Genomic DNA, 20948 nt, shown 5'->3' with positions numbered 1-20948 from the left:
ACTTTTAAGATATTTTAGATTTTTAAAATATATTTAAATAATTTTAATAAAAATTGATAATGATGAATTTTCGAAAAAACTGCGTTTGAAAAAATTTTACAAAAATTTAGCACAGGTAGCTATCCTCCCGGTGCCCTGTGAGTCATACAATATAGCAAAATGTAGTTAGACAGCACCTGCCTACCTGTCTAGACCTATCTAGATAGTGTTATTATTAAAAGCTATTTAGACAATATTTATTATTTAATAGTTTAATAAATTGAATTAAAATAATATACATATTTATATTCAAAAAAAATAGTATTATTATTATATGTATTGAGATTTATTTATAAATATAATATACTGTATATGAAAAAACAATAATTTATACTAATAATGAAAAATTCAATCAACATTTTCAATCAATTGATATATAAAATAACAAAACTAATAGTTATAATTAAAAAAAAATATAAAATAATTTTTTTTTGGTGTAGTTGTTATGTATCAAACTTTTTATAATCTCAATACAAAATCATATGAATCAGACCACTTCAGGACCGTTAGATTTGACAGCAATGGGTTCGGCATCGATATTAATAAGACTTTCATCCGATGTTGTTGTTGTTGTGTCATCCACTGTCGGATCGGCTATTGGTTCCGATTTTTGTGTCTGCTCTGTACTCACCTGACCAGCAACTGGCTGTCCATCTGACTTCGCTTCTGACTCTGATTTGGACACTTTTTCTGGCGGCGGCGGCGGCGGCGGTGGAGGAGGTGGTGCCGGCGGTCCGCCCAATTTGTTCGGCGGCGACTGTGGTCCCGATTTAACCGAACCAACCTTATTAGGCATAGTTCTTACACTAGTTGGCTGTGATTTCGACAATTTTTTGTGATCACTTGAATCACGATTTTTCATTACTGATTATTTTTTTTGGATGAAAATATATATACAAATTATTTATCAAAATTTTGATTATAAAAAATGTTTATAAAGAGAGAGAGAGAGAGAGAGAGAGAGAGAGAGAGAGAGAGAGAGAGAGAGAGATTTACCACATAAGCAGAGCACAAGTATCAGAGCGATTACTCCGACGACAATAACGGCTATCAAAATCCATGTCATTCCCGATGACATTGACTTTGGTTTCGCTGATGTTGTTATTACTATAAAACATATATATTTTTAAGCAGTTTTATTAATGATTATCAATTTGTTAACAAACAACCAAATAGTCATTGAAATGTCATAAAAAACAATGACAACACACACACACATATACAGTATTACATACCGCCAGAGCTTACAGACGGTGCTTGTGTTTGGCTTTGTTGGGTATTCTCATTGCTGGTAACACCAGTTGTATCGGCACCTGTATGTATGGTAGTTGTATCGCTTCCTGGTTCGGGTGTAGTGCTGTTAATATCTGAATCGGCAGTACTATTACCAACGGGTGGCTGTTGATCATCAGGATTAGCAGTACTGATAGCAGTATTATTATTGTTAGTATCGGTTTCTACTGAATTGCCTTCACCAGCCATAGTCGTAGTATTAATCATAGTGTCTGGGGTTTTAGTGGCGATAGTTGTTATGCTAATCAAGTTATTAAGAAATCTCATACCTCCCGGCAACTGAATCCCAGTGGAGTAAAAACCAGGAATCTCAGGAACTGATTGCTGGTGATGTCCATTGAATTGACTACTGAATACAAGTGCCGCAAACATAACTGTGCCGATGTTAAGCGTAAAATGCATTTTATTAAAAAAAAATTTAAATACTACTGTATGTATGTATGAATCAACAAAACTTTGTGTTAATTTTGTTTTTCTAAAAATCTATGATAATCTTTGAAAAAAAAGTTAACTGATCTCTAAAAAAACTGATCTATAATTTGTTTGTTTGGTTTTTTTGTGAGACTATAATTAATTTTAAACTTCACATACAATAATCACACTAACAATTAAAATCTAATAAATAATTAAAATAATGTTTTTATCTAATAATTTTATAATACAGTTAATAATAAAGGCGTGAATCAAAATATAATCAGTAATTACTGTATTAATAATAAATTTCAGTAAAGTTTTAAATCAATTATAATTTTTGTTATAATTATAATAACAAGTTGACTGTCAAAGAGTTACCACCAATTATTTAGGTCATCACTGATTTGATCAATGATGGACAGCAATAAAGATGCCGTAGTAGTAGTAGTCGTCTACAATATGGACATTAGTGATGATGTCATCAAACAAGTGAAACAGGAGTTCAAACAATCAGCCATTGATTTGGTGGTCAAGAAATTCCACACAAAAAATGCCAGAAATGTCGATTCACTGATGAAAAACAAAAAGATTCAGTTTTCATACAATGATTTCGGTGTCGACATCAATATCCCGGGCGTCTAAACCAATGGCCAACTGTTGAGTACAAATGAAATTGAGTGCAAAAACAAGGACAGCAACAGTTAGCCACTAATTGACTCAAATTGTCTCACAAATCAATTGCCATCAATTGTATCACTACTGAATCAGATGACACAAGTGATGACAACAACTCCAATCACAAGAAAGTGGTTTTGTTTTCCAACGGAACCGTTGAAAGCAACCCGACTTATACAGACATACAGACAGTATATACAGACAACGATGATAGCAATAAAGCCGACGATAAAAGAAAATTTCTGTAATTTTAAAAAAATTATATTTAGAGTAAAATCATTAGATGTAAAGCAATTATTATAGTAAATAATTATTATTAATATTATCATAAATGTATAGTCAATCAAATAAAAATGTTAATTATCTAATCTAACAGTTTGTGTACTGTATATACCTTTTAGTATAATAACAAATCATTTTTTAGTAGTGTATAAATAAAACACATTTGATAATATCAAATGTAATTAAAAACTAAAAATTATTGGCACTAAACTAACTGTCAATTAATGGTTAATCAAAAATAAATAAATAATTCATATAACTTTTAATATATAACTTTTAAATTACAATCTCTGTTGTGTCTATTGTTGATAATTATGTAATTATAATTTTTTAAAAATAATTATTGCTATTATATAACTACTACTTATATATATTAAAATAAGTCAATTTTGTAATTCAAAAGTGATTCAATAATTAAATCAATAAAAAAATTAAATACTGAATATTTTATTTCAATTGAATATCTTTTTTTTTATTTTGTTTTTATACGACTAGTGGTATAATATCGTATTGAAAACTATTGGCAATAACTGTCATTATATTACTGTTACGATTGATCTTCAATTCAATATCGATACCAAAACTAGCGATAGTCAATTCAGTCAATTGGCTAATATCGGTAAACGGTTGGCCATTGATTTCAAGTATCAAATCATTGATAACCAGTTCAGTCCTGTTATTATTATTATTGGATATATTATTAATAAAGTATTGATTGTAAACAAAAATAACAACAATAAAAAAATATTTCTAATGCAATCATTGACTTTAATATATATTTTTGCATTATTATAATATTATAGTACAGTAACATACGTGCGATTGTCGATGATATCGGTGACCATAAAACCAGTAGTGATATTATCAATAATATTTTTAACTAAAACAATACCCAATTGGTTGTCTGATTTTGGATGAAATTGTTGTTTCAATTGATCTAATTGTTGGTCACGTCGTTCATCTGACTCAATGAATTCGCCGGCTCTTTCAATAAAGTCTTTTAATAAATAAAATAAAAATAATTTATTGGCATAAATGTGTTTGTTTTTATGTGTATGTGTATGTGTATGTGTATGTGTATGTGTATGTGTATGTGTATGTGTATGTGTATGTGTATGTGTATGTGTATGTGTATGTGTATGTGTATGTGTATGTGTATGTGTATGTGTATGTGTATGTGTATGTGTATGTGTATGTGTATGTGTATGTGTATGTGTATGTGTATGTGTATGTGTATGTGTATGTGTATGTGTATGTGTATGTGTATGTGTATGTGTATGTGTATGTGTATGTGTATGTGTATGTGTATGTGTATGTGTATGTGTATGTGTATGTGTATGTGTATGTGTATGTGTATGTGTATGTGTATGTGTATGTGTATGTGTATGTGTATGTGTATGTGTATGTGTATGTGTATGTGTATGTGTATGTGTATGTGTATGTGTATGTGTATGTGTATGTGTATGTGTATGTGTATGTGTATGTGTATGTGTATGTGTATGTGTATGTGTATGTGTATGTGTATGTGTATGTGTATGTGTATGTGTATGTGTATGTGTATCATACCGTTTACAGTTTTACTATGTGTGGCAGTACTGGGACTGTTAGACAATTGTAATGTTGCAAAATTAATGCCAATAATTTCAAAGTTTGAGTCAACCATTGGCGAACCGGACGTTCCGGTTATTATATTTGATTGATGCAAACAAAACGATTCGGACTTATCATACTGACTGGCCAGTGGTATAAAATGTGTTTCCCATATCGTATCAAACGGTGTGTTTGCTGTTATATAGCCGACATAGATTGTCCATAACTGTCCATCACCGTGACCCAAGAAAGCTACCTGTTCACCCAGTACGTACGGACGATCCGACAGCTGCATAAATGGTAACGGTATGCCAGTTAAGTCCATTTCGACTAGCTTTACCAGTGCCAGATCCAGGTGCTCCTCAATATATAATACATGGGCTACCAATATATTGGTTTTTTCGATTCGCGTTTGTTCCGGCAATTGTATGGTCGGTGACGGGAATTTTGTATAGGCATGCATATAGTAATAGCCGGCCACTACGTGAGCATTGGTGACGACTATATTTTCGTCGACGTCCACTATGACACCCGTTCCGGTCGACTGAAACGAGTTGTCCGTATAGCTGAAACCAACCAAAATAACTACATTATATTTGTAGGTGTTTTTCAAGTTTTCAATGTCCACGTCAAACATGTGGGCGTCTCTAATCCATAGGTTATTAGTATTAGTATTATTAGTAATGGCATTATTTCGGTGGTTAAACATTTGCCGACCCGATTGCCAAATCATTTGCGGCGGCGGCGGTGGCGGCGACTGTTTGGCCAGTAGTTGTCGACGCTTAGTATATACAGACAGCGATGTTAGCAATGAAACCGACGATAACAGAAAATTTCTGTAATTTTCATTGAGAGGTATATACAGTATATAAACAAAAGAGATTATAAATAATTAATTTGTTTGTATTTGTCTGGACATACCTTTTAGTAATGTACCCAATCATCGTATAGTACAGTATTAACTGTATAAACTAAAAATATAATTTTAGTTAAATAAAACTTAATTAAATTTTTTTTATTTCACTAACTGACAAAAATTTTAATGTTAATAATTTTAAATTTTACTGTTGTCTCTGTTCACATATAAACTATTGTTGATTATTACATATAATTATTATTATTATTATTAAATTTGTCTTTTATTATATTGATTATTGATATTACTACTACTTGTGCTATTAAAATAATATACCGATATATAACATTAAGTTATACAGAGTCGATTACATCGAAATAATAAAATCAATGTTAATATCAATATTTTTTGATAAGACAATACCCAATTGATAATCACTTTTAGGTAAAAAAATTTTTTTTTAAATCCATCTAATCGTTGGTTAAACTGTTGGTTAAACTTGTAGTATGTATTAGTATTACTAATTACAAACTATTTTTATCTACTAATGTTAGTACAGTATTAACACAAAAAAATAGTTCAAACTCAATGAAACCATATAAAAAAAATAAATTGTTTAAATAATTAAAAAAAATAATTTCCAATTTATAACATATATCACTAACATTTATCACAATACTACTTTTATATATTAATATTTATTATTAATAATAAATAGATTTAAAACATAAATTATTATTGATTTTCAATGAAAAAAATTATAAATAAAATTATTATAAATATCAATTAAATTTTTAGTATTAAAAGATTTGATTATTAAAATAATACTGTAAATAATATTTATTGAATAATAAAATAATTTCCATTGAAATTATTATTTATATTTCTAAAACACTTGTGGTATACAATCGTAATCATAACAATTGACTCTCACTTGCATTAAATTATTGTTACGACTAATCCAAACAACGTCTTCACCGTATCTATCGATGATATCTGTTAATTGACTGATTTCGGTAAATGATTGGTCATTGACTTCGAGTATGATATCATCGATCTCGAGTTTAGACCTATTATTGATATTTTTATGTTATAATAAAGTTGTGATTATAAACCAAAAAAAAAATAAATAATAATTAATTAATTAAATCATAGCTTGAGGTACAGTATTTTATACAATACGGGTAACATACATGCGATTGTCGATGATATCAATGACAATAAAATTGGTGTTAATATTATCAGTACTTTTGGCCAAAACAATACCTAATTTATTACCACTTTCTTGATAATGGTGTCTAAAACGATTGAAATTTTCATTAATCCTATCACTTGTTTGCACGTAATTAGCGGCTCTATCGAGAAAGTCTATATAGGATTGAAATAAATAACATATAATATGGTAATACAGATAATAGCATTATATGTTTTATCATTGTCTGTGTGTCTGTATATATATATATATATATATATATATATGGGATTCATATAAATATATGTTTTATCAATGATTTAAAATATGTATATATATATATATGTGTGAACGGTGGTGTATCATACCGTTTACAGTTATACTATGAGTGGCCAACGATGGTTTGTCAGTCATATGTAAAGTAGCAAAATTTATGGCAACAATCTCTAAGTTGTCATCAATCAGAGCCGCACCGGATGTTCCGGGAATTATATTTGATTTGTGTAATACAAACGATTCGCATTTGTCATACTTTCCGGCCAACGGTTGAAAATGTGTTTCCCCTATACAATCAATTGGTGTGTTTGCAATAATATAGCCGACATAGACTGTCCATAACTGGCCATGGCCGTGACCCAAAATGGCTATCTGTTCGCCCAGTTCGTGCCGACGATAAGCTATCGGCAGATCCAGCAACCGGTTGCTAATATCGTCCATTTCTACTAGACATACCAGTGCCAGATCCAGGTTCGGTTCGATATAAATAACTCGGGCTATCAATCTATCTGTCTGTTTGATGAACGACTGTTCCGGTAACAGTTTGGTCGGCACATTAAAGCATATTCTGGCAATCATATAGTCATGACCGGCTACTACATGAGCATTGGTAACGGCCATATTTGAGACGGTGTCCACAATGACTGCCGTTCCCATCGAACAAATAGTATGATTATCTTCATAGCTGATACCCAACAACGCAATCACATTATACTTGTAGTTGTCTTTGAAGTATTCAATGTCGACGTCAAACATATGAGCCCTACTTAACCATTCAATCCATGACTTTTTAGTATTATTATTATTATTATAACTATTATTATCATTTCTGTTAGACATTTCTGTTTGTCGGCCCGATCGCCAAATCATATGCGACGGTAACTGTTTGGTCAGTTGTCGGCTTTTAGTATATAAACTCAACGATATTATCAATGAAGCCGACGATAACAGAAAACTTCTGAATTTTCATTGAGAGATATATAAAAGTGATTACAAATTAGTAATAATTTTTTTAAATTTTATATTGAATATACCTTTTAATAATATACCCAATCATTGTATACAGTAATTATCAATACTTAAAAATTTTTACTAACTGTCAAATTGCTGATTATTAATAAATAATAATAATTATTAATTATTGTTAATAATAATAATCTCAAAAAATAATATCTGTGTTTTTTACAATAAAATTAATAATAATTATTATTATCAATTGTATAGTCAAATAAACCAATTTAATTATGAATTATAAACTGTATTTTTTAATTGATTTTTTGTTTGTAAACATACCTTTTAGTATAAAAGTAAATCATTGTACAGAATATTAACAAAATTTTTTTAAATATAAATAATTTTATTTCAAAACATTTCATGTAATTACAATTTCGACTAATTTTTGAATAATAAATGATACTAATTGTTGTTATTAAAAGCTTATTGCCCCGTGAATTACTGTATTAAAAATTAGGGTATTGTATAGTATAGCTGCCACTTGTTGTTCACGCGATTAATATTTAATACAATTTTAAAGATAAATATATGAATGTCTCGTGAATTACTATTAATTTTATTGTAAATTAGAGAATATTTTCTTTGTTAAGTTTTTCTTGAAAGTTATGTTTCTTTTGAAAGCTATGACTTAAATTTAGTGAACAAAATGATTAATCTAAAGACATTATTTAGACTAATACTTGTCTCACAGGAGACAATGATTAACTGGTGTATAACAATGGGTTTATTATTAGCAACTAAAAAGTGTCCCATTTGTGACAACGAAATGGTAAATAATTAATTTGCAAAAAAATACATTAAAAAATTATTTTCGTAGAAGATAATTGTCAAACAATTATCGTACCGGTGCCACCAAAAGCATGGACAACCTCATGATTATAGACTAAGTGCTTTGAATAATACGTGGTTTTCTGGATCAAAGTTTAGCATTGAAAACATAATAATCTTGACGTACCTGTTTTCGGTCGGCACAACAAAATATGAGGACATTAAACGAGAAACAAGTGATTTAACTAAAACAACATCTCATAACACTATAAGTGATTGGCTTAACTTTTGTCGAGAAGTGGTATTTGATTGGGTCGAAAAATATCAATCAGTTGATCTCTTAGGAGGAGAAGGTAGTATATGATACATATTTAATTATGCACGTTACCTAAACCTAATTATAATGGTAATACCAAACTGATAGTGTATTAGTGTTTGCTCTGTTACCTAACCTGGAGTTCCGACCGCAACCTAAACCTAATTATAATGGTAATACCAAACTGATAGTGTATTAGTGTTTGCTCTGTTACCTAACCTGGAGTTCCGACCGCAACCTAAACCTAATTATAATGGTAATACCAAACTGATAGTGTATTAGTGTTTGCTCTGTTACCTAACCTGGAGTTCCGACCGCAACCTAAACCTAATTATAATGGTAATACCAAACTCATAGTGTATTAGTGTTTGCTCTGTTACCTAACCTGGAGTTCCGACCGCAACCTAAACCTAATTATAATGGAAATACCAAACTGATAGTGTATTAGTGTTTGCTCTGTTACCTAACCTGGAGTTCCGACCGCAACCTAAACCTAATTATAATGGTAATACCAAACTCATAGTGTATTAGTGTTTGCTCTGTTACCTAACCTGGAGTTCCGACCGCAACCTAAACCTAATTATAATGATAATATTTTGATAACTTTTAATTCAGGAGTTGTCGTAGAAATTGACGAAACAAAAGTTGGTAAAAGAAAGTACAATAGAGGTCGACTAGTTGATGGGACGTGGATTTTAGGTTTAGTTGAGATTCAAATAGGAGCTAATTGTCGACGTGGAGGTAGATTTCGTTTAGAAATATGTCCCCTAAATAAAAGAGATGCCGACACTCTTTTACCTTTGATACGTAAGCATGTAAAAATTGGGACAACTATTGTGTCTGACTGTTGGGCTGGATATTATAGACTAACAGACAATGGTATAAATGATAGATAAAACATATTATTAAGTTAATTAATTTTTTAATTTTTAGGTTTTGTCCATTTTACTGTGAATCATTCGAAAGAGTTTGTCAATTCACATACCGGTGCAAACACACAGACCATTGAATCTCAATGGAGAGCTATGAAACGCAATCTTTTAAGAGGGGGTATACCACAAGATAACCTTTATCTACATTTAGCCGAATATCTTTGGCGCCGACACGTACTTCACAACAATTTAGATAATTTTATTTTTTTATTGATTGTATAAAACAATTATACAACCCTTTAATGTAATTTTAATTACAGTATATACAGGTATATATATATTAATTTGCAATGTAAAATATTATTTCATAATAATATATTTATATTTAATAAAATCTATTGTAATTAACGCGATATTCGTATATTTAACTTTAAAATTGTATTAAATATTAATCGCGTGAACAACAAGTGGCAGCTATACTATACAACAGCCAAAAATTAAAGTAAATTGATAATCATTTTTGAATAATGAAAACTAAAATAAATTTAATACAATAATTATTACTGTATTTAAAAATTTTCAATTTGAACATCACTTTATTATATAAAACAAAAAATGGTTATAATAAGGTTATAATATATAAAATTGATTTATAATAAAAATAATTATTATGCTATGGTTTTAAACATTAGTAAATAAATAAAATTAATACAAATTTAATACAGTTTATAACTTTATATGAAAAAACAACTTATTATAAATTATAAAAAATAAAATAAATATCTGTATAATAAAATATATATGTTATTTAAAACATTAGTGGCATAGGTTTGTCAACAAATTTACTGACTTTCACTGGTATTATATTTTTATTACGACTGACCATCAAATTAATGTTAGTCTCAGATCTATTGATGGCATCAGTGATTTGGCTGATATCGGCAAACGGCTGGCCATTGATTTCAAGTATCATATCATTGATTTGCAGTTCAGACCTAATTATTATAGATTAATCAGACAATAAATTAGCAGTGTTTGCACACATATATACAAAAAAAAAATAATTTATTATCATATCAAACATAAAGTCAAATATCAAATATAAAGTACAGTAACATACTTGCGATAGTTGATGACATAAATGACCACAAAACTAGTTGTATTACTACTGTCAGTATTTTTAGCCAAAACAATACCTAACTTGTTGTTCATAATTGAAGTAAACTTTTTTTTACGATTAAATTTATCCATAAGCCTATCATTAGACTGATTGTAGTTAAAACATCTATTAATAAATTCTATAACAAATATTAAAATATTTCAAATTATTAAAAAATAATATCTTAATAAATCTTAATCTTAATAAATAAAATTTTAAATATTTTATATTATTGTTTTAAGTTGTCTTAAATATATATATATATATATATATAAATATGTGTGTGTGTGTGTGTATGTGTTTATGTGTGTGTGTGCACATCAAACATACCCATAACACTTTGACCATGGGTGCCAATTTTAAATATGCCAGTCTTATCTATGTCAGCAAAATCAATGCCAACAATCTCGTAGTTGGCATTAATTATCGGTGAACCGGACGTACCTTCAATTGAATTGGATTCATGTATTAGACACATGTATTGTGATTTATCCGACTGTATAATTACTTCATCAGACATTTGTGTAATTAATGTAACAAAGCCGACATAGATTGTCCAATTTTGGTCATCGCCGTGACCTAAAATGGCTACCGCTTCACCGAGTTCTGGTGGACTAAACAGTGGCGATTCAATCGGTAACTGGTGGCCAAACTCCAGTTCAACCAACTGTACTATTGCCAGATCCAGATATTGTTCACTATATACAACCCGGGCTATTGACATAATTGTCGTTTCGACGGTCGACTGTTCCGCTAATTGTACGGTTGTCGCCTTAAAATATGTTTGGGCTAACAAAAAGGTATAGCCGGCCACTACATGAGCATTGGTAATGGCTAGATTATGGTCGTTATCAACTATGACACCTGTACTGATTGAATGAATTGATTGGTTGTCCTCGTATTTGATACCCAACAACACGATTACACTAAACTTGTAGTCCTGTTTCAATTTTTTTATGTCGACTTCAAACTTCATATGAGCTCTACTTAACCATTCAATCCATGGCTTATTAGTATTATTATTGGCATTATTTCGGTTGTTAGACATTTGTCCGGCCGATTGACTAATCATTATCGATGATTGTTTGGTCAGTTGTCGGCGCTTATGATTATATAAAGCCAATGATGTTAGCATTGAAGCCATAGCTAACAGAAAATTTCTGATAAATTTAATTATTATAGTTAGAGTCAAAATTGATTTAATGCACAAAAATCGCTTAAAAGTAAATAATATAATCAATTCAATTTAATGTATGAACAGACATACCTTTTTGTATAATAAAAATAATTCATTGTCAATAAAAGATTGTGAATAATAGTATTAATAATATAGTTTAAAAACTAATTAAACACTAACTAATTAACTAACTGTAAATTAATGAAAATAATTATTTATGAATTATTTATTATGAATTGTTAATAATTTCAAATTTTAATCTTTGTGTTTTTTGGATATACTGTATATATATATTCTCGCTATTATGTAATTATTTTAACTTTTTTTTACTATTAATATTCTATACTATCAGTGCTCTAAAAATTAATGTTTTTCTAAATTATTTAGAAAAAGTGAAATTTAGCATATGAAAAAAAAACAAAATAAATAACAATTATATAAATTACTTTTTATAAAAAATAAAGATAAAATTGTTATAAATAAAGTATTGTATTAAACAGTAAAATATTACACTTGTATTTTATATTTATGTGATTTTAATTTTTAAATAATTGTGTTTAAAGAAAAAAAATAATAATTTATAAATTTTTATTAACATAAATTTATAAACTATTATTAATAATCTAATGATTTAATTTTGATACTGATTTTAATTTTAATTAAAACACTGCTGGCGAAAGTATGTCCTTAAATTTACTGACTTTCACGGGTAGTATATTTGTGTTGCGATTGACCAACAAATCAATGTCAGCCTGAGATCTATTGACGGCATCAGTGATTTGACTGATATCGGTCAACGGCTGGCCATTGATTTCAAGTATTATATCATTGATTTGCAGTTTAGACCTAATTGTTATTATTTGGTATGTTTTAAATAATAAATTAGTATTGTTTGCATTAAAAATAACTAAATATTATTTCTAATCAGATCATTGCTATGTGTTGTTGTTAGACATTATATAAATTGTAACAAACCTGCGATATTGGATGATATCGAGGACCACAAAACCAGTGATATTAATATCAGTAGTTTTTGCCAAAATAATACCCAATTTGTTGTTCAAAACTTCAGTATAATTTCTTAAACGATTGAGCTTTTCGTTCAGTCTATCCATAGACTGATCGTATTTCATAGCTCTTTGAATAAAGTCTAGTATATAATAAATAATTGTGTTTCAAATAAATTATATTAAATATTGGCTTTAATGGCTTAATTAAAAAAAATTGATTGTATTAAATCATACCAATTATACATTGACTATGGGTTCCCAGTTTAGATTTGTCAGTCATATCTCTTATAGCAAAATTAATACCAATAATATCGTAGTTGGCGTTAATTATAGGCGAACCGGACGTACCTTTAATTACATTTGAATCATGTATTAGAAAGAGTTGGGATTTATCCGACCCTATGATTGATCGATAAGCCAATGGGAAAACAATGTTAACATAGCCGACATAGATTGTCCAATTTTGTTCATCGCCGTTACCCAAAATGACTACCGGTTCGCCCAGTTCTGGTGGACTAAACATTGGCGATTCAATCGGCAACTGGTGGCCAACTGCCAGTTCAACCAACTGTAATATTGCCAGATCAAGATTATGCTCAATATATACAATCCGTGCAATTGACATAATTGTCATCTCGAGGGTCGACTGTTCCGCTAATTGTACGGTTGTTGCCTGAAAATATGTTTGGGCAAACATAAAGTTATAGCCGGCCACTACATGAGCATTGGTGATGGCTAGATTATAGTTGTTATTAAATATGACACCTGTACTGATTGTATTGATTGATTGGTTGTCCTCGTATTTGATACTCAACAACACGATTATACTAAACTTGTAGTCCTGTTTCAATTTTTTTAAGTCAATTTCAAACTTCATGTGAGCTCTACTTAAACATTCAATCCATGGCTTATTATTGGTATTATTTCGGTTGTTAGACATTTGTCCGGCCGATTGACTAATCATTATCGATGATTGTTTGGTCAATTGTCGGCGTTTAGTATTATATACAGCCAATGATGATAGCATTGAAGCCATACCTAACAGAAAATTTCTGATAAATTTAATTATAATTACAAAGTAAATAATATAATCAATTCAAATGTATGGACAGACATACGTTTTTGTATAATAAAAATAATTCATTGTATTGGACAGTAGATTATGAACAATACAGTTGATAATACAGTATTAATAATATAGTTTAAAAACTAATTGAAACACAAACTAATTAACACTAACTGTCAATTAATGAAAATAATTATTTATGAATTATTACTTATGAATTGTTAATAATTTCAAATTTTAATGTTTGTGTTTTTTTTTGTAAATACTGTATATATATTCTCGCTATTATGTAATTATTTTAACTTTTTTTACAATTAATATTCTATTCTAACAATTAATGTTTTTTAATGTTTAGTTAGAAAAAGTGAAATTTAGCAAAAAAAAAACACAAATAACTATTATATAAATTAATTATTATAAAATGTCATATTTTAATTTTATAAAAAAAATAAAGATAAAATTACACTTGTATTTTATATTTATGTTATTTTAATTTTTAAATAATTGTGTTTAATGAAAAAAATGAATAATTTATAAATTTTTATTATCATAAATATATAAACTATTATTTATAATCTAATGATTTAATTTTGATATTAATTTTAATATTAATTAAAACATTGTTGGCGAAAGTATGTCAATTAATCTACTGGCTTTCACGGGTAGTATGTTTTCGTTGCGATTGACCATCAAATCAATATTACCCTCAGATCTATTGATGGCATCAGTGATTTGGCTGATATCGGCAAACGGCTGGCCATTGACTTTGACTATTATATCATTGATTTGTAGTTTAAACCTAATTGTTATTATTTGGTATATTTTTTATTAATAAATTATTATTATTTGCATTGAAAATAACTAAATATAATTTCTAATCATATCATTGCTATGTTGTTAGCATTATATAAATAGTTATAAACCTGCGATTGTCTATGATATCGATGACCACAAAACCAGTTTTATTAATATCAGTAGTTTTAGCCAAAATAATACCTAATTTGTTGTACAAAAATTCAGTATAATATATGAAACGATTGTGTTTTTCGTTTAGTCTATCCATAGACTGATCGTATTTCATAGCTCTTTGAATAAACTCTATTATAAATTAATAATAATAATTTCATTTCAAATAAATTATATTAAATATTGGTTTAATGACTTAATTAAAAAAAATTGATTGTATTAAATCATACCAACTGTACATTGACTATGGGTTCCCAGTTTAGATTTGTCAGTCATATCAATTTCAGCAAAATTAATGCCAATAATATCGTAGTTGGCGTTAATTATAGGCGAACCGGACGTACCAGGAGTTACATTTGAATTATGTACTACAAAAAGTTGCGATTTATTAGACTCTATGACTGATTGATAAGCCAATGGATGAATAACGTTAACATAGCCGACATAGATTGTCCAATATTGTTGTTCGCCGTTACCCAAAATGACTACCGGTTCGCCCAGTTCTGGTGGACAAAACTTTGGCCACATAATCGGCAACTGTTGACAAGCCCGTAGTTCAGCCAACTGTACTATTGCCAGATCCAGATTGTCCTCACTATATACAACCCGTGCTATTGTCATACATGTCGTCTCGACGGTCGACTGTTCCGCTAATTGTACGGTTTTGGCCATAAAACATGTTTGGGCAAACATAAAGTTATAGCCGGCCACTACATGAGCATTGGTGATGGCTAGATTACGGTTGTTATCAATTATGAGACCTGTACCGATTGTTTCGATAGATTCGTTGTCCTCATATATGACACCCATCAACACGATTACACTAAACTTGTAGTCCTGTTTCAATTTTTTTAAGTCAACTTCAAACTTCATGTGAGCTCTACTTAACCATTCAATCCATGGCTTATTAGTATTATTGGCTTTATTTTGCTGGTTAAGCATTTCTAGCCCTACTTGACGTCTAATTATTGGCGGCGATTGTTTGGCCAGTTGTCGGCGATTAGTATAATATACAACCAATGATGTTAACATTGAAGCCGACGATAGAAGAAAATTTCTGTATTAATAGTTGTGAGTGAAATTGATTTGTTGTTTATAAAGTTATTAATATATTTAATTTGATTTGACATACCTTTCAGTATAATAGAAAATCATTGTATAGTAGATTATGAACTAAACATTTGTTGAATAACGTATTGAAAGTTTCAATTTGAAACACTAATTAACTGTCAATTAATCAATAATTATTATATATTATTGCATACATTTGCTGTAACGATATTAATATTTAAAACAATTTGTAACTTAAAAGTTATTAATGTCGCGTATTTTAATTGTTTTATTTAATATCTGTGTTGCCTGATAATAACAAAAAATTTATGATTTAATAGTAAAAATTTTTAAGTTTAAATAATCATTAATTAAATAATTTTATTAAAAATAAGCTATTTTTATATAGAAATATTTATTTAATATTATATTATGAAAATACCATTTATTATTAAAAAGTTACAAATTATTATATAGTACATGAAAAATAATATTAGTTGAAAATAAATTTATATATAATTATTTATATTATACAAAATTTTTTATATATTTAGTATGAAATTTAATTTTAATAATAATAATTGAATTCAATTGAATATTATATATATATATTTTTATATTTAATATTTTAAAACACTTGTAGCTTAATATCGTCATCAAAACTATGGACTGACTGTTGACTAAAATCATTGTTACGACTGATCGTCAAAACAATTATATTACTATATATAATGGCATAAGTCATTTGGCTGATATCGGTAAACGGCTGGCCATTGATTTCAAGTATTATATCATTAGTTTCAATTTTATACCTAATTATTAGTATTAGTAGTACATATTTTAATTAACTTAAATAAATCACATAAATTAGTAGTGAATAGTATAAATCATTGCTAAAAATATCAAATCATTGCTTAGTTGTTGTTATTGTTGTTAGTATTATAGTGTTATAAAAAACAACTTACTGTCGATTGTTGATGACATCGACTATCGTAAAACTGATGTCAATATCGTCAGTAGTTTTGGCTAAAACTATACCCAATTGATTGGTCATAACAGATGCATAACAATTCAAACGATAGTCTTTATCGTCTAACCTGTCATCAGATTGCATATAATTAATGCCTCTTTGCATAAATTCTGTGTTTCAAAAAAAAAATAAAATAATAAATATAGTAATAATAATAATATTGTTTTTAATAAATAATTTACTATATATATATAGTATATATATATATATATATATATATATATGTTTGTATATGCATACATACCTCTTACACTTTTATAACGAGTGTCAAGTTTAAGGCGATCATTGGATATTACTCCACCAAAATGAATGCCAATAATGTTAAAGTTGGCATCAATTATAGGTGCACCCGATGTTCCCGGAATACAAGAGGACTTATGTACGACAAACAGTTCCCGTTTGTCTAACGTATCGGATAACGGTTCATAGTTTGTCGCACTTATAGTATCAATGATTGTATAAGCAGTTATGTAGCCGACACTGATTGACCACAACTGGCCCAAACCGTGACCCAAAATGGCTACCGATTCGCCCAGTTCCAGTTGACGATCGGCCGGATTCAATGGATGAAACTGCATTGCGGTGATGTCCATTTCATATAGATGTACCAGTGCCAGATCCAGGTGATGTTCAACATATACAACTTGGGCAATGAATTCAGTAGACATTTTGGCGGCCGGCTGTTCGTCTAACTTTATGGTCGGCTCTGGGAAGCATGTATCGGCTACCATGTGGTGAAAACCGGCCACTACATGAGCATTAGTAACGGCCAAATTTTGGTCGTCATTAAAAATGACTGCTGTTCCGATTTCCATTATCTCATTGTCGACATATCGGTAACCATACAATGCAATCACATTTTCTTCGTAATTGTTTTTAAAGTATTCAATGTCTATGTCAAACATGTGAGCCCTTCTACTCAACCATTCAATCGATGGCTTATTATTATTAGTAGAATTGGCATTATTTCGGTGGTCATACATTTGTCCGACCGATTGTTGCCAAATCATTGTCGGCAATGGTGGTGGTGGTGGCTGTTTGTTGGCCAGTTGTCGGCGATTAGTGTATAAAGCCAATGATGTTAGCAATGAAGCCGACGATAACAGAATATTTCTGGGAATTTTATTTATTTTTTTTTAATTAATTTTGTTTAAATTAATAGAAATACTTAGAAACAATAACAGTAGAAATTAATAATTGATTTGTCTGGACATACCTTTTAGTTAAATACATCGATTTTTTATAGAAAGTATTAACAATAGTAGTATTGGGCCAGTAGTGGGCCAGTTGTCGCCGATTAGTATATAAAGCCAATGATGTTAGCATTGAAGCCGACGAAAGCAGAAAATTTCTGTATTACAGTTAGAGTGAAATTGATTTGTTTATAAAGTTATTAATAATATATTTAATTTGATTTGATATACCTTTTAGTATAATAGAAAATCATTGTATAGTAGATTATGAACTAAACAGTTATTGAATAACGTATTAAAAGTTTCAATTTGAAACACTAATTAACTGCCAATTAATCAATAATTATTATATATTATAGCATACATTTGCTGTAACGATATTAATATTTAAAACAATTTCTAACTTATAAGTTATTAATGTCGCGTATTTTAATTGTTTTATTTAATATCAGTGTTGAAGACATTAATAAGCAATTTCTGATTTAAAAGTAAAAATTTATAAGTTTAAATTATTCATTAATTAAATAACTTTATTAAAAAATAAGCTATTTTTATATAGAAATATGTATTTAATATTATATTATGAAAATACAATTTAATATTAAAAAGTTACAAATTATTATATAGTATATGAAAAACACGAAAAATACTATTAGTTGAGAATAAATTTATATATAATTATTTATACAAAATTTTTATATATTTAGTATGAAATTTAATTTTAATAATAATTGAATTCAATTGAATTCAATTGAATATTATATATAATTTTTTTTAGATTTAATATTTTAAAACACTTGTAGCTTAATATCGTCAAAACTATGAACTGACTGTTGACTTACATCATTGTTACGACTGATCGTCAAAACAATTATATTACTATATATAATGGCATAAGTCATTTGGCTGATATCGGTAAACGGCTGGCCATTGATTTCAAGTATTATATCATTGATTTTCAGTTCAGACCTATAATTATTATTATTATTATTTTATATATTAAATAATAAATTATTAGTATTAGTAGTACATATTTTAATTAACTTAAATAAATAAATAAATTAGTAGTGAATAGTATAAATCATTGCTAAAAATATCAAATCATTGCTTAGTTGTTGTTTATATTGTTGTTAGTATTATAATGTTATAAAAAACAACTTACTGTCGATTGTTGATGACATCGACTATCGTAAAACTGATGTCAATATCATCAGTAGTTTTGGCTAAAACTATACCCAATTGATTGGTCATAACAGATGCATAACAATAAATACGATAGTCTTCATCGTCTAACCTGTCCTCAGATTGCATGTAATTAATGCCTCTTCGCATAAATTCTGTGTTTCAAAAAATAATAGTAAATATAGTAATATTGTAGTAATTATTAAATATTAATTATATATCTATATATGTTTGTATATGTATACATGCCTTTTACACTTTTATAATGAGTGTCAAGTTTAAGGCGATCATTGGATATTACTCCACCAAAATGAATGCCAATAATGTTAAAGTTGGCATCAATTATAGGTGAACCCGATGTTCCCGAAATACTAGAGGACTTATGTACGACAAACAGTTCCCGTTTGTCTAACCTATCGGAAGTCGGTTCATGATTTGTCGCACTTATAGTATCAATGATTGTATAAGCAGTTATGTAGCCGACACTGATTGACCACAACTGGCCCCAACCGTGACCCAAAATGGCTACCGATTCGCCCAGTTCCAGTTGACGATCGGCCGGATACAATGGATGCAACTGCATTGCGTAGATGTCCATTTCATATAGATGTACCAGTGCTAGATCCAGTTGCCATTCAACATATACTACTCGGGCAATGAATTCAGTAGACATTTCGACGTCCGGCTGTTCATCTAACTTTTTGGTCGGCTCTGGGAAGCATGTATTGCCTAACATGTGGTGAAAGCCGGCCACTACATGAGCATTAGTAACGGCCAAATTTTGGTCGTCATTAAACATGACTGCTGTTCCGACTCCCATAATCTTATTGTCGACATATTGGTAACCATACAATGCAATCACATTTTCTTCGTAATTGTTTTTAAAGTATTCAATGTCTATGTCAAACATGTGAGCCCTTCTACTCAACCATTCAATCGATGGCTTATTATTATTATTATTAGAATTGGCATTATTTCGGTGGTCAGACATTTGTCCGACCGATTGTTGCCAAATCATTGTCGGCAGTGGTGGTGGTGGTGGCTGTTTGTTGGCCAGTTGTCGGCGATTAGTGTATAAAGCCAATGATGTTAGCAATGAAGCCGACGATAACAGAATATTTCTGGGAATTTTATTTATTTTTTTAATTAATTTTGTTTAAATTAATAGAAATACTTAGAAACAATAACAGTAGAAATTAATAATTGATTTGTCTGGACATACCTTTTAGTTAAATACATCGATTTTTTTTAATAGAAAGTATTAACAGTAGTAGTATTAAACAGTAGTAGTTTAGTAGGCATTCAAAAAATTATTAAAACATTAACACAACTGTCAATTGATGATAAATCAATAATAATTAACTTAATTTTTTTCAAAAAATTATGATTTAATATTTGTAATATTATAACAATATATACATTAAAATCTAATGATAAATTAAATATATATATATCTAATGATTAGGATTAGCAAAAAAGATGAAAAAATGAGTCGCGCGTTTTATTATAATAATATAAACTAACACGT

At 28.9% G+C, this 20948-nt stretch overlaps 5 protein-coding genes across 7 annotated transcripts; all 5 read right to left on the bottom strand.

Annotated features, from left to right (window-relative positions):
- Nucleotides 1-479: 479 nt before the first annotated feature.
- LOC128961410 (uncharacterized) lies at nt 480-1855 on the bottom strand. Of its 2 annotated transcripts, XM_054307655.1 has the most exons (4): nt 1602-1855; nt 1275-1544; nt 1036-1146; nt 480-903 (listed from the first exon to the last, which is right to left on the bottom strand). In XM_054307655.1, exons 1-4 carry the CDS (start codon nt 1732-1734, stop codon nt 527-529), a joined length of 891 nt encoding a protein of 296 aa, XP_054163630.1. In that variant the 5' UTR covers nt 1735-1855; the 3' UTR covers nt 480-526. The 2 variants fall into 2 exon arrangements, with proteins under 2 accessions (XP_054163630.1, XP_054163623.1); XM_054307648.1 differs by having other exon boundaries at nt 1275-1855.
- A 1331-nt stretch (nt 1856-3186) lies between these two features.
- Nucleotides 3187-5274, bottom strand: LOC128962878 (uncharacterized). Its single transcript, XM_054309286.1, has 4 exons — nt 5215-5274; nt 4270-5129; nt 3520-3700; nt 3187-3376 (listed from the first exon to the last, which is right to left on the bottom strand). Exons 1-4 carry the CDS (start codon nt 5235-5237, stop codon nt 3187-3189), a joined length of 1254 nt encoding a protein of 417 aa, XP_054165261.1. The 5' UTR covers nt 5238-5274.
- Nucleotides 5275-6035: 761 nt separating this feature from the next.
- LOC128962870 (uncharacterized) lies at nt 6036-7685 on the bottom strand. The gene is made up of 4 exons (XM_054309274.1): nt 7652-7685; nt 6710-7575; nt 6343-6517; nt 6036-6219 (listed from the first exon to the last, which is right to left on the bottom strand). Exons 1-4 carry the CDS (start codon nt 7672-7674, stop codon nt 6036-6038), a joined length of 1248 nt encoding a protein of 415 aa, XP_054165249.1. The 5' UTR covers nt 7675-7685.
- Nucleotides 7686-12582: 4897 nt separating this feature from the next.
- LOC128962859 (serine protease HTR4-like) lies at nt 12583-13969 on the bottom strand. Its single transcript, XM_054309262.1, has 3 exons — nt 13168-13969; nt 12899-13073; nt 12583-12769 (listed from the first exon to the last, which is right to left on the bottom strand). Exons 1-3 carry the CDS (start codon nt 13967-13969, stop codon nt 12583-12585), a joined length of 1164 nt encoding a protein of 387 aa, XP_054165237.1.
- A 641-nt stretch (nt 13970-14610) lies between these two features.
- On the bottom strand, nt 14611-16173 carry LOC128961382 (serine protease HTRA3-like). 2 transcript variants are annotated; one of them, XM_054307618.1, is made up of 4 exons: nt 16098-16173; nt 15196-16022; nt 14923-15097; nt 14611-14798 (listed from the first exon to the last, which is right to left on the bottom strand). In XM_054307618.1, the coding sequence occupies exons 1-4, from the start codon at nt 16118-16120 to the stop codon at nt 14612-14614; spliced, it is 1212 nt and encodes a 403-aa protein (XP_054163593.1). In that variant the 5' UTR covers nt 16121-16173; the 3' UTR covers nt 14611. The 2 variants fall into 2 exon arrangements, with proteins under 2 accessions (XP_054163593.1, XP_054163601.1); XM_054307626.1 differs by having other exon boundaries at nt 15196-15926.
- Between the last annotated feature and the right edge of the window lie 4775 nt (nt 16174-20948).

Source organism: Oppia nitens, unplaced genomic scaffold (genome assembly GCF_028296485.1).
Source record: "Oppia nitens isolate AA-2021 unplaced genomic scaffold, nextdenovo-longstitch-racon4-pilon3 scaffold14_pilon_pilon_pilon, whole genome shotgun sequence".
In the NCBI taxonomy this organism is placed as follows: domain Eukaryota; kingdom Metazoa; phylum Arthropoda; class Arachnida; order Sarcoptiformes; family Oppiidae; genus Oppia; species Oppia nitens.
Note: the sequence above shows the minus strand (reverse complement) of the source record. Positions and strands in the feature narration are given on the sequence as shown.

Bases quoted from the DNA above. Each gene is read 5' to 3' on its own strand.
- LOC128961410 (XM_054307648.1), bottom strand. From the start codon at position 1,734: ATGCATTTTACGCTTAACATCGGCACAGTTATGTTTGCGGCACTTGTA. The intron at 1,147-1,274 runs GTATGTAATACT...TATGTTTTATAG, and splicing joins ACCGTCTGTAAGCTCTGGCG to TAATAACAACATCAGCGAAA. The intron at 904-1,035 runs GTAAATCTCTCT...AAAAATAATCAG, and splicing joins ACTTGTGCTCTGCTTATGTG to TAATGAAAAATCGTGATTCA.
- LOC128962870 (XM_054309274.1), bottom strand. From the start codon at position 7,674: ATGATTGGGTATATTATTAAAAG. The intron at 7,576-7,651 runs GTATATTCAATA...ATGAAAATTCAG, and splicing joins ATTGGGTATATTATTAAAAG to AAGTTTTCTGTTATCGTCGG. The intron at 6,518-6,709 runs GTATGATACACC...AATCCTATATAG, and splicing joins TCATAGTATAACTGTAAACG to ACTTTCTCGATAGAGCCGCT.
- LOC128962859 (XM_054309262.1), bottom strand. From the start codon at position 13,969: ATGGCTTCAATGCTATCATCATTGGCTGTATATAATACTAAACGCCGA. The intron at 13,074-13,167 runs GTATGATTTAAT...ATTATATACTAG, and splicing joins CCATAGTCAATGTATAATTG to ACTTTATTCAAAGAGCTATG. The intron at 12,770-12,898 runs GTTTGTTACAAT...AATAACAATTAG, and splicing joins GATATCATCCAATATCGCAG to GTCTAAACTGCAAATCAATG.
- LOC128962878 (XM_054309286.1), bottom strand. From the start codon at position 5,237: ATGATTGGGTACATTACTAAAAG. The intron at 5,130-5,214 runs GTATGTCCAGAC...TGAAAATTACAG, and splicing joins ATTGGGTACATTACTAAAAG to AAATTTTCTGTTATCGTCGG. The intron at 3,701-4,269 runs GTATGATACACA...ATTTATTAAAAG, and splicing joins ACATAGTAAAACTGTAAACG to ACTTTATTGAAAGAGCCGGC.
- LOC128961382 (XM_054307618.1), bottom strand. From the start codon at position 16,120: ATGATTTTCTATTATACTGAAAG. The intron at 16,023-16,097 runs GTATGTCAAATC...CTATTAATACAG, and splicing joins ATTTTCTATTATACTGAAAG to AAATTTTCTTCTATCGTCGG. The intron at 15,098-15,195 runs GTATGATTTAAT...AATTTATAATAG, and splicing joins CCATAGTCAATGTACAGTTG to AGTTTATTCAAAGAGCTATG.